This window comes from Natator depressus, chromosome 8 (genome assembly GCF_965152275.1).
Source record: "Natator depressus isolate rNatDep1 chromosome 8, rNatDep2.hap1, whole genome shotgun sequence".
Classification (NCBI taxonomy): Eukaryota; Metazoa; Chordata; order Testudines; family Cheloniidae; genus Natator; species Natator depressus.
Genome location: NC_134241.1, coordinates 95,706,939 through 95,722,683, shown reverse-complemented (window position 1 = coordinate 95,722,683; position 15,745 = coordinate 95,706,939). Strand labels below are relative to the sequence as shown.

Genomic DNA, 15,745 nt, shown 5'->3' with positions numbered 1-15,745 from the left:
GGGCAAATCTACTGTGGGGGTTGCTGTGATGCAAGTAATCAACGCAATCATTGAGCTGCTGCTATAAAGACAGTGACTCTGGAAAATGTGCAGGTCATAGTACATGGCTTTGCTGCAATGGGATTCCCTAACTGGTGGGGCTATAGACGGAACGCATATCCCTATCCTGGGACCAGACCACCAAGGCAGCCAGTACATAAACTGCAAGGGGTACTTTTCAATGGTGTTGCAAGCACTGGTGGATCACAAGGGACGTTTCACCAACATCAATGTGGGATGGCCAGGAAAGGTTCATGACGCTCGCATCTTCAGGAACTCTGGTCCGTTTAAACAGCTGCAGGAAGGGATTTACTTCCCAGAACAGAAAATAACTGTTGGATGTTGAAATGCCTATAGTTATCCTTGGGGACCCAGCCTACCCTTTAATGCCTTGGCTCATGAAGCTGTACACAGGCACCCTGGACAGTAGTAAGGAGCTGTTCAACTACAGGCTGAGCAAGTGCAGAATGGCGGTAGAGTGTGCCAGCAACCCTTTAAACGTCCAAAAGCACAGTTTACTGAGCGAGTTTACTGACTCACTCAGACCTCAGCGAAACCAATATTCCCATTGTGGAGCACACAGCAAGCCGCAATAACAATCTCTGAGAGTAAGGGGGAGACATTTATGGCAGGGTGGGAGGTTGAGGCAAATTAACTGGCTGCTGAATACGCGCAGCCAGACACCAGGGCAATTAGAAGAGCACAGCAGGAAGCGCTGCACATCAGAGAAGCTTTGAAAACCAGTTTCATGACTGGCCAGGGTACCGTGTGACACTTCTGTTTCTCCTTGATGAAAACCTGCCCCCTTGGTTGACTCTAATTCCCTGTAAACCACCCTCCCTCTGATCACAGCTTGTTTTGCAAAGGAAGTAGTCACTATCGTTTAAAAAAACATGTATTCTTTACTAATGGATTATAAAAATAGGGAGAACTCACAAGGTAGCCCGGGTGGGGTGTGGTAGGAGGGAAGGAAAAGGCCACTTCAAAACTTGTTGAATGACAGCCTTCTGTTGCTTGGGCTGTCCACTGGGATGGAGTGGTTGGGTGCCCGGAGCCTCCCCCCCAAGTTCTTGGGCATCTGGGTGAGGAGGCTATGGAACTTGAGGAGGAGGGAAGGCGGTTAAATGGGCTGCAGCAACAGTCTGTGATTCTACTGCCATTCCCGAACCTCCACCAGATGCCGGAGCGTGTCAGTTTGATCCCGCAGTAGCCCCAGCGTTGCATCCTGCCTCCTCTGATCCTCCTGCCGCCACCTCTCATCTCAATTGTCCCTCCTTTCGTCACGTTCATTGGCCACTTTCCTGTACTGTGCTACTGTGTCCCTCCACACATTCTGCTGAGCTCTGCGGGGAGAATTTCTTTTCAGCCACAGGCAAACAGCCCAGTAGGAACGGCCACCTCTGAATGTCCCCTTAATTAAATTCCCCTATTTCAACCAGGTTACCATGAACGATCTCACTCTCCTGAGGATAACAGAGAAATAAAGAACAGATGTTGCTTGAATGCCAGCAAACACCGGGACCATATGCTGCCAGGCTCTGTCATGCAGTGATACCAGATTATTTGCTACTAGCGTGGCGTGGGAAAGTGTCCTACCAAAGAGGACAGAATAAGGCTGCTCTCCCCAGAAACCTTCTGCAAAGGCTTTTAGAGTACCTTCAGGAGAGCTTCATGGAGATGTTCTTAGAGGATTTCCGCTCCATCCCCAGACACATTAACAGACTCTTCCAGTAGCTGTACTGGCCACGAATACATCCCAAGTCCTCAGGGCAAATTAATCATTCAATGCTTGCTTTTAAAACATGTACCTTTTTAAATACAATACACTCACCAGAGGTCCCTTCTCCAGCTTGTTTGGGTTGGGAGGGTATTTCAGTCAGGGTGATAAAAAGATCCTGGCTGTCGGGGAGAACGGTGTGCTGTGTGCTCTCCTCAAGCTTGTTGTCCTCATGTTCCCTGTCCACAAAATCCTCAGGCATGGCAGAGAGTACCCCATCATTGGAGTCCACAGACAGAGGTGGGGTAGTGGTGGTGGGGGGGCCCCCCCAAGAATTGCATGTAGCTCAGTGTAGAAGTGGCATGTCTGGGGCTCTGTCCCAGAGCGTCCGTTTGATTCTTTGGTTTTCTGGTACGCTTTTCTGAGCTTTTTAAGTTTCACACGGCACTGTGTTGCGTCCCTGCTCTGGCCTCTGTCCATCATGGCCTTGGAAATTTTTTTGAAACGTTTTGGCATTTCAACTTTGGAATGTAGTTCTGATAGCACGGATATGTCTTCCCCATACAGCGATCAGATCCAGTACCTCCTGTTCAGTCCATGCTGGAGCTCTTTTTCGATTCTGGAACTGCATGGCTACCTATGCTGATGAGCTCGCCTGGCCAAACAGGAAATGAGATTCAAAAGTTCCCGGGGCTTTTCCTGTACACCAGGCCAGTGCATCCAAGTTCAGAGTGCTGTCCAGAGTGGTCACAATGCACTGTGGGATAGCTCCCGGAGGCCAATACCATCAAATTGCATCCACACTAACCCTAATTCGAAACGGCGATGTCGATTTCAGCACTAATCCCCTTATCGGGGAAGAGTACAGAAATCAATTTTAAGAGCTCTTTATGCTGACAAAAATGGCTTCGTTGTGTGGACGGGTGCAGGGTTAATTCAATTTAACGCTGCTAAATTCGACAAACTCATAGTGTAGACCAAGCCAAGGAGGCATAACATGCCCCTACTCCAGCGTAAATAAGAATTTTTGACTTGCACTGCCATCTATTGTCACAACATGCACATTTTATCGGCATCTCTGTGCCTGTGTGGCTTGTTTATTCCTGTATTAAACATCCCCCTTGAAAGGAGTTTGTAATATGGGCCATTCACTTAAAAGTTCAATGAGCCTGGTGACAGACCATTTTAATCAATAAATTCTCTAGCTGATTTAGAACACTGTGAATTATCACAAGAACGGATTTCATTGCACACATTTGTAATGATGGCAATAAGCCAAATTCATTTTTGGTGTTACTCTATTGACATCCTTGCAATTTACTCTAGGGATGAATTTGATTCAGTATCTTTAACCAAGCCTTAAGGCTCTGAATCCTCAAAATAAATGAGGCAGGGTAAGGAAATTTTTTTTTTTTGCTTAATTAGAACCCAATGAGTTAAATTAGCTTGGGCCACTTTCCCTTAAATCTATGCGAATAAAGTCCTGGTTCAGAAGCTGACAGAAAAGCAGGAAATCTGTTGCTAATAGGTGGTTGTTTTCTACCTGGAGGGGTGACTTCTGCTTGTGCGTGCATGAGAACCTTATAGTAACCAGTGCATACATGATAAAGGATGGAAAAGTGGCAAAGTAACATCTTTGATTACAAACAGTATAAAAATAAAACAATGACCTATGGCTGTGAGAGAGGTTGGTCAGGTATACAAGGCACTAGATTTATACTAAGGAGAGCTGGGTTCAATTTCTGCCTCTACACTGCCTTCCTATATAATCTTGGTCAAATCACTCAATCTCTTTGCACCCCCATTCTCTGTCTATACAATGGGGATACTCCTACTGTTCTCATTCTTTGTCTGTCTTGCCGATTTCGATTGCAAGCTCTTCAAGGAAGAGGCCCCCTCTGACTTCATGTACGTACAGCACCTCACGCAATGGGGCCTTAGTCCTCATTGGGACCTCTAGATACTACAGCAGTACAAATAATGACAATAGCTTGACTGTTTTGTTTAGTAAATCAAAGCCTCCTGAAAACACAGTACATGTAAAGTACAAAATGCTCAATCCCCAGACAGCACAACTAGTGTGGTTGTGCACTACACGGGGCATGGCCTTCCAGCTTGTCCATATGCAGTAAGTTTTGCAGGGCTGGGCAGGCAGTGAGGTGGGGCTTGTAGATCTACCAGCCATTGTCTGAACTAGGCAGGAGCATCAGGAACCATTTTGCCAAATGTAACTTATTCAGATTTCTTGTGAGGAAAGAGGCTGTCGTCCCATGTCCCGAGTTCCTGAAACCTCTGTATTCACATTGCTGTAGCACACTCACAACTCTGAAGCAGTGTCCTACCACAGCCAATTGGAGTACCCACACACATTGTAGTCCAGGTGATAAATTAATGGGACGTTTATTTGCATGCTGATTCCGTTCTGTCCTGTTAGCAAGAACAGAGGAAGTGTTCTCCACTCCTAGCATATTTTATTCCCTCATTTTGTTTTCTTGAGTGAAATACAATTTTGTACTGTTTTCAGCTTTTAAGAGGATGTATACCCCACTTGTGAGCCCAAGATCCCAAATGAAAATATTTGTCCCTCTTCTTTTTTGATTGGGGGCAGGGGGGAATTCATTCTGCAGATCATGAAAACTTTACATGAAAAATAAGAAATTTTAGGAAGGCAACTAAAGGGAAGCCACTAGCTTGAGGGTGATGGTAGAAGCATGAAGTTAAGTAGAAGAGACTAATGACAGTGAGGATTTGCTCCTGCAGTCCTTGTTCAGCCAGGTCCCGCAACCAAATCAAGTGAACAAGGGAACTGAGTGCATAAGGACCACAGGATCAAATCCTTAGTTAACCTATAGCATTTACCTAACACATGGACATTCAAAAATACAGGATGGGGAACATATCAAGACAGGTAATTTAAGATAGCGTCAGTGCAGAAATTACTGTACAGTAAACTCTACATTTTATGGGGGACAGATCTGTTTTGAAATTGGTACCACTTAAGGGAAATAAAAATGAAATGTAGCTCCACCATACAAAAATGCACTATAATACCGATGCCTCGTTTAAGTTAAAAAGAAGAAAGCATTGTGTGGCTTTTTGAACACAAGCGCCCCTTAGTGGTAAGATACAGAAAAATTCCACCATAGTTTACTGTAGGTTTGTTTTTAATGATAAAATCACATCCTGAAGTCTTTGCTCAGTCAAAAATGACTAATATTCAAGTTTAGCCTGTGTAAGGATTTCTTGATTTTTGGGCTCGCGCGCACACAAACATACACACATTCATGTTTAAAATCAGTCAAATTATGTCCAAGAATTGAATTGTTCAATAAAATAGTGAACCCATCTGAAATAGGCTAAAAACAATTTACACAAAGGATACTTAATGACATTCAGAAGTATCTAGATAAGATTTACTGGACTTTCAAGAAATCAAGATTTATATATGTGCATCTGAGTTTTAAAACTTCACTCATCACCATGGCAGCAAGTTATATCCCTTTTGTAACCTTGGTAAACAGAAGTGCAGCTAAAGAAACTACATTTGGAAGACAAAATAAATACCACCTTCAGTGATCAGTGTATTTCAGCATCAATGGAAGGAGCATGTCCTGTGATACACTGAAAACCTAAACTTGAGAGTGCTTGTCTTTGGAAAAGAGTGCTCAAGAGTACATACATTCTTCTATATAGCATCCCTTAGGGTCCCAGTAATATTATCCAAAGTAGTCTCTAAAATTAGACAGTTTTGCATACTCAGGTTTGAGTAATTATGCACATACAATTTTGTGTGGATGTGGAAGATTGCAGTCACAAGTCAGCACATAAAACTGTGCCTTCAACTTTAAAAGCTGGGTCCTCTGGGCCTTTGAAAATTTGGCCCTAGACGTTTGTTCGCCTGAACAACTGTTCTAAGGGGCCAAGTTTTCAGATAATGGCACACCAGAGTTGTACAATCAGTTGCACATCCAAAAATTTGCACATGCAAACACACACAGATGCCTCTTTTGTGAGTGCAACAGGTATGGGTTTTTTGTTTGCAGCTAAAGTTTATGCACCATTTAAAAGTGCTGTCCTAGGAGTCTGTGAATGATTTAAGTGGGTTTACTCCCCAAATGTTAAGGCTCTAGAAGCTTCCTGCTGTTCTTTATGTAGGTCTCTTGCCCTGTTTTTTAGAGCCTCTGCCTTGGCATCATTCTTATCAATTCCATCTCCTAGTCTGTACATTCGACTGGCATTGGCACATGCCCACACATGACCCATGTCACATGCTTTCAAAGAGTACTTCAAAGCTAGGTTCATGTCCTTTGGTATCCCAGGTGCTCCTTGAAGGTATATCGCACTAAGATTGAAGCAACTAGGAGCAAAACTGCCATCACATGCTTTACTGTAGTAGTCCCTGGCAAGGACTGGGTCAGGTTTGTCGTCATTTACTTGCCCATCGTGTGCTAAAAGTCCAACGTTGTGGCAAGCATTTATTGATTTCTTCCCACCTTTTTCGCAAGACTTCAGAAAACAGTTGTAGGCAGCTTTCAAATCTTGGGTGAGTCCACCTGCAGCCCCCCCCAAAACACAATCAAATACTAGTTTGTGTGAAGAACATACTATAATCGTGAGGTAGTGAGGAGAACATTTTCTTTCACAAATTTTTGACTACTATTTCGGAAGAATATAACTCAATACAAAGATAGTTGTAAATGTGGACTACTCTTCAGAGAGTCAAGACCTAGTCTACATTAAACAAGATTTGCCAGTATAGCTATACGAGCAAACCCTCCTAGTGTAGATGCAGCTTTTCCCAGCAAAAGACCTCTGTTGTTGTGATAGCTTATACTAGTTCCCTGAAAGAAATGAGTTATACCAGCCCAAGCATTTTTTTGTCAGTATAACTATCTACACTAAATGAAGAAGAAATGTAACCAAATGTATTCTTTCCATATATAGCCAAACCAAGTTTATCTAAAGACAACATAATCTAAACAAAATGGGTTTCAGGTAAAAGGAAGACCTAGCCTAAGCATTTGATGCAAGGCAGAAGATACGACCATGGTTGACTATAATAGATAAAAATATTAGTTTGCTGAAGAGGGGTGTCTTCCATTTTATTTTTATATATATTTTTTATATATAAATTTAAATCCTCCAACTCTTCCTGTTTTGTAGCCAGTTGGTATTAGCATAAATAATTCCAACTATTGCTTAAGGCCTCATCCTGCTCTACTCAAGTCAACTACAGCAGCATAGGATGCTTAATTTCTCAACAAAATGAGTTTCAAGCATATCTCCAAATAATATACACAAAGGAAATGTATACAACTCTCAAAGAGACTCTGGTTATTTGGAAGAGTAACCAAAACTTGATCTAAAGGAAAAATGTTTGTTTTCTTAGAATTCCTAATACAAGGTTTCCCCTGCAGTGATAACTGGAGATGTGAGCCATTGAAACAAACTGTAAACCAGTTTCAGAGTAGCAGCCATGTTAGTCTGTATTCACAAAAAAGAAAAGGAGTACTTGTGGCACCTTAGAGACTAACCAATTTATTTGAGCATAAGCTTTTGTGAGCTACAGCTCCGATGAAGTGAGCTACAACTCAGGAAAGCTTATGCTCAAATAAATTGGTTAGTCTCTAAGGTGCCACAAGTACTCCTTTTTCTTTTTGCGAAACTGTAAACCCTGTATTGAAGTGGTTTCCATCATAGCCAGGGGTTGCAGCAGCACCCCTAGTTCCAGCACCTATCCCTGATGTGGCTAGCTTGTGCCAGCCAACGGTTTTTCTTTGCTGTGTAGACATAACTTGAGCTTGAGTCAAGACAGAACCCAGAGTTCAAGTTCTATTGCTTTGCAGTGTAGATGCAGCCCCACTGTGCTCATGATCTGGGAGTCTGGCAAAAGCATCCCACAATGTCACAGGCAGATTTTCTTTGTTCTCTGGACAGCCAAGTTTTCCCACACTGCACTATGAACAAAGGGCTACAGCAGCCATATTTTTGGGGGGAATACTAGGAAGTCTGAGATATCAGTCGCTAGTCTCAGGCCTACACAATTCAGAGCAGATACTAGAGCCCCAGGTTGGGACCCAGGGTTCAACAATTCCTAACATGAGGGTTACAGACAAGTGTTGACGTTCAAGCCTGAGGTTAACAAACCCAGGGTCTGCTAACCTGAGTTCTACTAACCTTCAGCTTACTTTGCAGTGTAGACATACCTAGACAGGCCACCAAAGCCATGAACAGCAATGAGAATGACAAGAAATCTGTGCCTCCTAGCACTGAAAGGTTAACCCCTAATAAAATGTTAGCTAGAAATCCTGAAGCACCTTGTCACAAGAAGAGAACTAGCTCACAAGAACAGCCTCAACACGAGTGGGGGCTGGGCTCCAATGGGTGCAAAAGGGGCAGGCCTGGGGGGCTAGCCTCCCCAAGCCAGGGGTTCACCCACTGCTCATGCTCAACACTACCCTTTCTTCCAACAGGCAGAAGGCGGGACAGGACCAACAGCTATTTCTCACCTTTCCCAGTTGCATAATAAGCTCCAAGTTTATAGCAACTCTCACTGTTCTGATTCTTTTCACAGTTTTCTTTTAGCACCTTGGCAGCTGCTTCAAAGTCCTTCTTCACCCCCTCCAAATAATCAGCCAATCGATGGCAACCTGTGAGGAAGACAGGAATTAAACGGTTTACAAACTAGGCTCAGGCTAGGCTATTTGGGTGTTTCACCACAACCCAAGAAGGGAAGACGATGGGTCTTTATAATATAGCTTGCTTATCCATTTTTAGTCTCATCTTTCTATACTACAAACCCCCTGGAAGCTTTAACGTCAGCTCTGAATTCCTCCCCCCATCCCAGTTTCTGTGCAGGGCTGCACCCCGGGCCTACACTGCAGGCGCGGACTAAAACCAAACACCCTAGACCTGGCAGCGCTGCTTTGCAAGAGACACCTCGCAGCGCCCTTTCTGCAAGTAGGGCTGGCTTAAAAGACAGCACCAGGCCCCCGAGCTCCAGGCTCTTCCCAGAGCGGTGGGGCCCAGTGACCTTGGAAGCATCTCGCCACTCGTGCATGAAGGCAGCGGCTAGGAGAGGCCGGGGACCAGGCGCGCCGCCCGCACCCGGGGCCAGCCGCGCTGCCCGGGGGCCAGGTGCAGCCTGCAGCCGGGCGCTGCGCCGCGTTGTCCACTTACCGTCCGGATCGCCCTCCTTGTAGCACTGGTAGCTGTACTCGATGCCCAGGTTCTCCAGGTAGCCCTTCACCTCCTCCTCGTCCTCCAGGTTGACCAGCCCGGCCATCGCCCTTCCACGGGGGGGGGCGCCGGGAGAACCGCACCCGGGTCCGCGCGGCAAGGTGACTCGGCCGCCAGCGGAAGCGCCTCTCCCTCCTGCAGGGCCCGCCCGCACCCGGAAGGGAATAGGTACCGCACACGGCCAGTGGGCGGGGCAGAGCGTCGAAGAATCGATGCGCGGCGTCAGCCCATTTGCAGAAGCGGAGCGGGCGGGCGAGGAACGTGGAAGCTGTGGCTGGACCAGCCGCTCCTGGATGGTATCCCTTGCAGGCTACCCCCCGGCCAGGCTCCAGGGCAGGAGGGCAAGCCAGGGACACGGGGCTATAGCAGCGGGGCTTTCTAGGCTATTCTCTTTCGCTTTCCTTTTGTCTGATCACTTTCACTTTTTCTCCAAACCTTTTTTTCCCATTCCACCCCTTCTGAAACCAGCCTTGGATCATTTTATTGCTCTAGATGCATCCAGTAAGTTGGCTCAATAGGTTATGCCTTCTGGTGCTCTTTGCCCAAGAGGCATTGAATTGATCTTACTGAATTACACCTCCGAATATACTTACAAGCACAGTAATATTTTGCACTCAAAGTTACCCAGGCACTTTACAAATGTTAACTAGTTTTTGAGGTATATTTATATGAAAATGGGGAATATTTCCATTGAAAAGCAAAAGGGCTTGTTTTATTTTCTATTCTCCTGCTTCTTTCTCTTTCTACTTCTCCTGTTTCTTTGGGCAAAATCTATTTTTGAGATACTGTGCTTGCTCTGAGCTGCGTCAACATGACAGTCTCAACAAAATAAGGGGCCAGCTGCACAAGGAAAATGACCCAAACATCTCGTGTTACTGGCAACCATTTTGAGCAATAGGTCACTTTCCTGGTGCAGTTAAGCCCTTACTTTGTTGAGAATGAGCTCACTTTCCCTTCAACCAGCTTTGAAAATGGCCTAACTACTAGTAGCTGAAACCAACTGTTTACCTGACCTAAAGAAGAGGTCTGTGTAGCTTGAAAACTTGTCCCTTGTAACAACAGAAGTTGGTCCAATAAAAGATATTACTTCATCTACCTTGTCTCTCTAATATCCTGGGACCAACATGGCTTTACAACACTGTTACAAAAGTATGAGAGACGCCTGTTGCACCATGGCTCCAGGTCACTTCCCATACTGATATTGACAATGTTTTGGGCATTGCCAAACCCAAATGTTCACTAGTGAGTCAGCCTGCCTCCCCTCACCAATAAAAAGAGATTTAAAAAATTTGGATTTTGTTTTTTTTGCCTTCTGGGTTTTGAGCCTACAGAGATCATGTTTTCAAGCTGTTCTTTACAGCTATAAGGGCTAGAAACTTAGTTTAAAAAAAATTAAAGCTGAGAATGTTGTGTAATTATGTGATTCCAGGAGCTGGGGCTTTAAGAAAAACATCAAATGTCATGACTTGTGATAAAATGGTGAGTTGGCAACACTTTTTTTTGTCTATCTGGACTAACAGCTACATAGTGTTCAACACCATTTTAAGGGGAGAAGGGGGTGTTGATAACTACTGTCAGCAACTGTTCATTTTCCAAGTATAGACAAATCTTTAATGCCATCTGAACAACTGCAAATCCTAAATCGTTGGGGGCCCAGGGGCTGCATTGACTGACAAGTTGGAAGTACAGAGAGTGCGTGAGAAAATAATAATGAACTGGGAAGGGTCTGCAGACAGTTGGAATTGATCTTGAAAAATCCAAAGTAATGTGTCCCAGAATCATGCCCTGCTAGTGTGGGGTCTAGAAAAAGAGGACTGAGGAACAACAACAAAAATTAATGAAGTAATTTTTTTGTTAAAATATCAGTTATAAAATTCAGTAACACACACATACAAAAAGGACATGCCTGAAAGAGACACAAACTTATGGAGGCATCAGCTGTTGGTCTCTAGGTATGGTTAAATTTTGCACTTTAAAGCAGGGAGTGTTCCTATGTCTCCTATGCAGAATATGACACATCCTCCCCAATATTTCGGCACTTTACTCTGAGTACAAACTCAATTTCCTGAAAAATTACAAGTAACTAATTTGAGATTAAATCAATTTTAAAATAGGTCTTTTTAAATTTTTTTGGCAAATTATCTGGCTCTCCCTCCCCCCCAATGATCTCAGTAACATTAAAAAATGCAAATTCTTCAAACTTCCTGTATAGATAAAACTCAACTAACCCTTGTACTACATATGAAAAAAAATAGGTTGTATGTAAACAGTTATGATTATTTTAGCATTATGATAAATCTTTAATTACACGATCGCATAGTATTTTTCCATTATCTGTAATGTTACATAAACACATTGGTTAAGGTTGAGGTTGTTACATATTGATTAAAATTTGTTTTGAATTTCAATAAATATGTGGTCACAGTTAAGGCGCCGAAGGACAATTTTAGCATCCTACTTCAGAAATTAAGTACATTCTCTACTAAATAGGTAAATGTGATATCCATTACTTAATTCCTTAGAATTCTTTTTTCAAATGACTAATTACATTGATGTGAAAAACCTTAACATTTTAAAGAATTAAATGTGTTTGTAAGCAACCTTAACTATAACAGAATTATTTGTTTAAATGATACAGAGATTAATTTGGATGCTGTGTTAATATTAGTTTTATTTTTGTATTTGTATTTTAGTTAATGACATCTGTCCTGTTAAGAAAAGGGTGGAGCATGTATCACAGGGTTTGTTTGAAAAAGACTTGAGAATAGATTGTGGGAGATGTTGCATGCCTGTATAGAGTGGAAGACTCTGCCTTTGTAAGCTCTAAACAGGTCAGAATGTAACTTAATAAATTTTTCTCTCCAGAAACTCTTCTCTCTTGAGGTGTAACATTAGTATTAGAGGACTGGATGCCTCAGGATATCTAATGAGCTTAAGAACTCTTTACATGCAGGACACCAGTCTGAATCTAGCACAATTTGGTAGGAATTAGCAGTTGTTTTCATCTAATGGATGTTTGGTGGCCAATGCAATGAGATGAGCTTGGTGGATCTCTGTCTTCTAGCTCCCATTTCACAAACTCACCACCACAATTTGCACTAGCTGGAAGACTCAGCAGAGAGGCCAAGAACTTCATGGCTCACAAGAATTGAATTGCCTGTTATCCCTAGCAAAAACGTGCCCCCAATCAAAATTGAGGCATGCTGATATTTCAGTATGCGGAAACCTTGCCTTGCTGCTCTGTAGATAAACAGGTTTCAGAGTAGCATCCGTGTTAGTCTGTATTCGCAAAAAAGAAAAGGAGTACTTGTGGCACCTTAGAGATTAACAGATTTATTTGAGCATAAGCTTTCGTGAGCTACAACATCCGATGAAGTGAGCTGTAGCTCACGAAAGCTTATGCTCAGATAAATTTGTTAGTTTCTTAGGTGCCACAAGTACTCCTTTTTTTTTTTTTTTTTTTTTTGGTAGATAAACAGACCACTTCATTCACTAGGGCTGCATAAGCTCTAAATCCAGATACTTTTTTTATAAAGTTGGAGTTTATGGTAACATGTAGATTAGTTTTGAATACACAAACTGGATCATTAAATTATTTGAATTTAATTTTGCACCTGGAGCTGCAAAATACTTGGCAGCTATGTACCTCTGCCTTAATCTGAAAACCATGAAACTGATTGGCTAACACTGAGGAACGGAGATGCAGTGAAGCAATAGAATGATTATGAAGGTAGGAAAGCCATGTGAGGCTCACTGATCTTTTGCAGCTTCCTATGGAAAAGGACAGGTTCCCTTCCCCCCCCCCCCCCCCTTCTTCCATAGAAGAGAAAAGACTAGAGGTCTAAAGTGGAAGGATTCATGAAGCTCTTGATCCTGAAAAACAGGAGAAAGTGTTACAAGTTTATTATTAGCTACTTTATTATTTATTACAAGAGAAAGGAATTTGTACAGAGTAGTTGCATAAGTAACAAAAATAGACTTAAAATCCATAGACTAAAAATAGATAAAATCTAATTGAATAAATTAAAACAGAAATTAGCTTAGATAGTTTAGGGGAATAAATAGCATGACTTACTATGGAATACCATGACATTTATCAGGAAATTGGGAGTCAAAATTCTTGGTTCTATTCCTGGCTTCACCATATGATCCTGGGCAGTCCAGACAACTTCCATGTCTCAATGTAGTCCTTTCAAAAATGGGGTTAATACTTATTTACCTTCTTTACACTGGTGGTGTGATAACTAACAATTTAATGGTCCTTTTTTACAGTCTCTACATAAGCAAAAATCCTAGTGGCTTCAGTTAGGATTTTGCCTGCATAAGGACTGCATTGTGGAGGCCAATGTTTGTAAATTTGACATTCTCTAATGAAAGGAAGTATAAATTAATTTAGAAATTTGGGTCTTCTGATTTATTATTTGTTTTTCTGGTTTAGGAATAAATACTGTTCATGTGGCTGTACCTGGAGTAGTCAAGAAGCTTAAATTCAAGCTCTTTATGTTTTCATTTTAGCTGCTTGGGGTGGTATTATTACACTTTACAGTGTGTCCTGGAACTGAAATAACTGAGACTGGTGCACTCTGTGCTGACAAGAAACTGTAGTGTACGTCCATAGGAGAGAAGTGTTCACTACCACCTACAACTATGGTCCAAATCTGCTCCCATTAAAGTCAATTGCAAAGCCCTCATTGACTTCAGTGGAAGTAGGATGAGGCCTTTTACACTAGAGACTTGAAATTACTTTGTGCTGGAGCCTCTGCACAAATACCTGTTCCTGAACTTGATCAGTGACCAGCTCTACCATCAGCAATGCAGAACTGAGAATTTTGTATATCACTTAATTTAATGAGATAATTGATTATTCTTGGTTTCTTTTTAATAAAACATGCTTACCTGGTCCTTGTCATCCCCATTCCATTTACATGTGTGGTTGTGGGGGATTACTGTTTGAGTTATACCAGTGCACAGGGTCACCCCATAGCTTCTACACATCACTTAATATCACCAGGGGTTCAATACATGTTAATAAAATAAAATCAGTAATGACACTCAAACTCCTCCCCCGAGGAGACAGGAAACAATGGTAAGATGGACAGAAAAAGGAGCTCAGTACACTCCGCAACGCTATTATTATTGGCCAGCTTGACGAGATTTTTGTTTAAGGGGGCTGATTTTCCAAAGACCCCAGCGGGCCCCCTGCGCGGCTGCGCCCCGACGGCTAACGCGGCCCCTTTAAGGGAGGCGGGAACCGGGCCCCGCCACCCCTAGCCGGCTGAGGCGGATTCACTTCCAGGTCGACGGGGCGGCCCTGTGCCCCGACTCGCTGCTGGGTGACGGAGCCTGGGGACCCGGCGCAGCGATGGTGAGTCCTTCTCTTCCCGCCTCGCAGGGGGTTTGCAGCCCGCCGAGGGCAGGGGTCCCACGCGGGGGGGCCGGGGCTGCCTCCCCCGGGCACAGCCCCTGGTTGGCTCGGCTGAGGTAAATTCCCCTCAGGCTGCCTCGGGGGCTGTTAGAGGCGGGCGGTGAGGCCCCGGCGCTCGCTGCCAGCCGGCCCGGCCCGACGCGGTACTGACAGCAGGTCGCCTCGGCTCCTCGGCGCGGGGGGGAGCGGGACAGTCCGCGTCCACTGCGGCCACCAGCCTGGGCAGCGGGTGGTTGAGCAACGAGCTGCTGAGCGGCGTGTTACATAAACAGGGACCGAGGCCGCAGGGGCCGGGCGGCAAGTCCGTGCCGTGTAAGGGCCAGTTGTGGCCCCTGGCAGCCGCTCGCCTCGGGAAGCTTCCAAACCACCCCATGTCGGGTGGCCCTTTCAGAACCGCCCCAGGGCTCAGCGAGGCGCGCGACCTGTGCCGTGTCACCTGCTGGCACAGGGGGCGGCCCGCCCCTTAGACCCGGGTCGCCTGTGCGCCTGCCTTCCGGGGAACATGGTCTGCTGGTATCAGGCACCCTTCTTCTACCAATCCAGCTGTGTCCGCTGTCGGGGTTGTACTGATCTTGAACTAGTTTGGTTTCAGGCAAAACAAAACCCCTGCTCTTAACTGGAATAGTTAAATGGGTACAAAACCTGTGTGTTGACAGGCCTACCTAATTAAGGAGCACAGGTTCCCGCAAAAAAAAAATCATCAGGGGACTTGTGCTTCTGAGTCACTCATGTCTACACTGCAAAAAAAAGATTCACCAGGTCCCTCAGCCCAAAAGTCTACACTGCATTTTTTATAACCCCACAGCTGTAGCCCAGTGAGCCCAAGTCAGCTGACATGGGCTAGCCATTGATATTTGATTGCAGGGTAGATGTGTAACCCAATCGGGGACCTCTGGCGCTTAGTGCATAAGCCTCTACAACAGCAGGGGGGGAGGGATAGCTCAGTGGTTTGAGCATTGGCCTGCTAAACCTAGGGTTGTGAGTTCAATCCTTGAGGGGGCCATTTGGGGCAAAAATTGGGGCTTGGTCCTGCTTTGAGCAGGGGGTTAGACTACATGACCTCCTGAGGTCCCTTCCAACCCTGATATTCTATGATTCTATGAGCTAAAAAGCAACTGGGCCTGGGTGTTAGCTAAGGCTATAGAGCAGACTCCTTTTATCTTTCTCTTTAAGTGGTCTTGGTGCTACTAGATGGGATAGAACACCACACCCAGAAGGTGTGTGGGTTACAGACTTGTGCTTCTGAGTCACTCATGTCTGTATTGCAAAAAAGACTCATCAGGTCCTGGAGCCCAGGCTCCAGTCTGCTCCCAAATGACTACACT

General features: G+C 44.4%; 2 protein-coding genes across 3 annotated transcripts in view; one reads left to right on the top strand and one right to left on the bottom strand.

Annotated features, from left to right (window-relative positions):
- Positions 1–4,795: 4,795 nt before the first annotated feature.
- COA7 (cytochrome c oxidase assembly factor 7) lies at positions 4,796–9,171 on the bottom strand. Its single transcript, XM_074961726.1, has 3 exons — positions 8,936–9,171; positions 8,266–8,406; positions 4,796–6,309 (listed from the first exon to the last, which is right to left on the bottom strand). Exons 1-3 carry the CDS (start codon positions 9,039–9,041, stop codon positions 5,861–5,863), a joined length of 696 nt encoding a protein of 231 aa, XP_074817827.1. The 5' UTR covers positions 9,042–9,171; the 3' UTR covers positions 4,796–5,860.
- Positions 9,172–14,223: 5,052 nt separating this feature from the next.
- LOC141992520 (protein zyg-11 homolog B) overlaps positions 14,224–15,745 on the top strand; it is a 40,268-nt gene continuing 38,746 nt past the window's right edge. For both annotated transcript variants that reach the window (XM_074961724.1, XM_074961723.1), the window contains exon 1: positions 14,224–14,360. In XM_074961724.1, the coding sequence (XP_074817825.1) occupies positions 14,358–14,360 (3 nt within the window). In that variant the 5' untranslated portion in view covers positions 14,224–14,357. The remainder of the gene's footprint in view (positions 14,361–15,745) is intronic.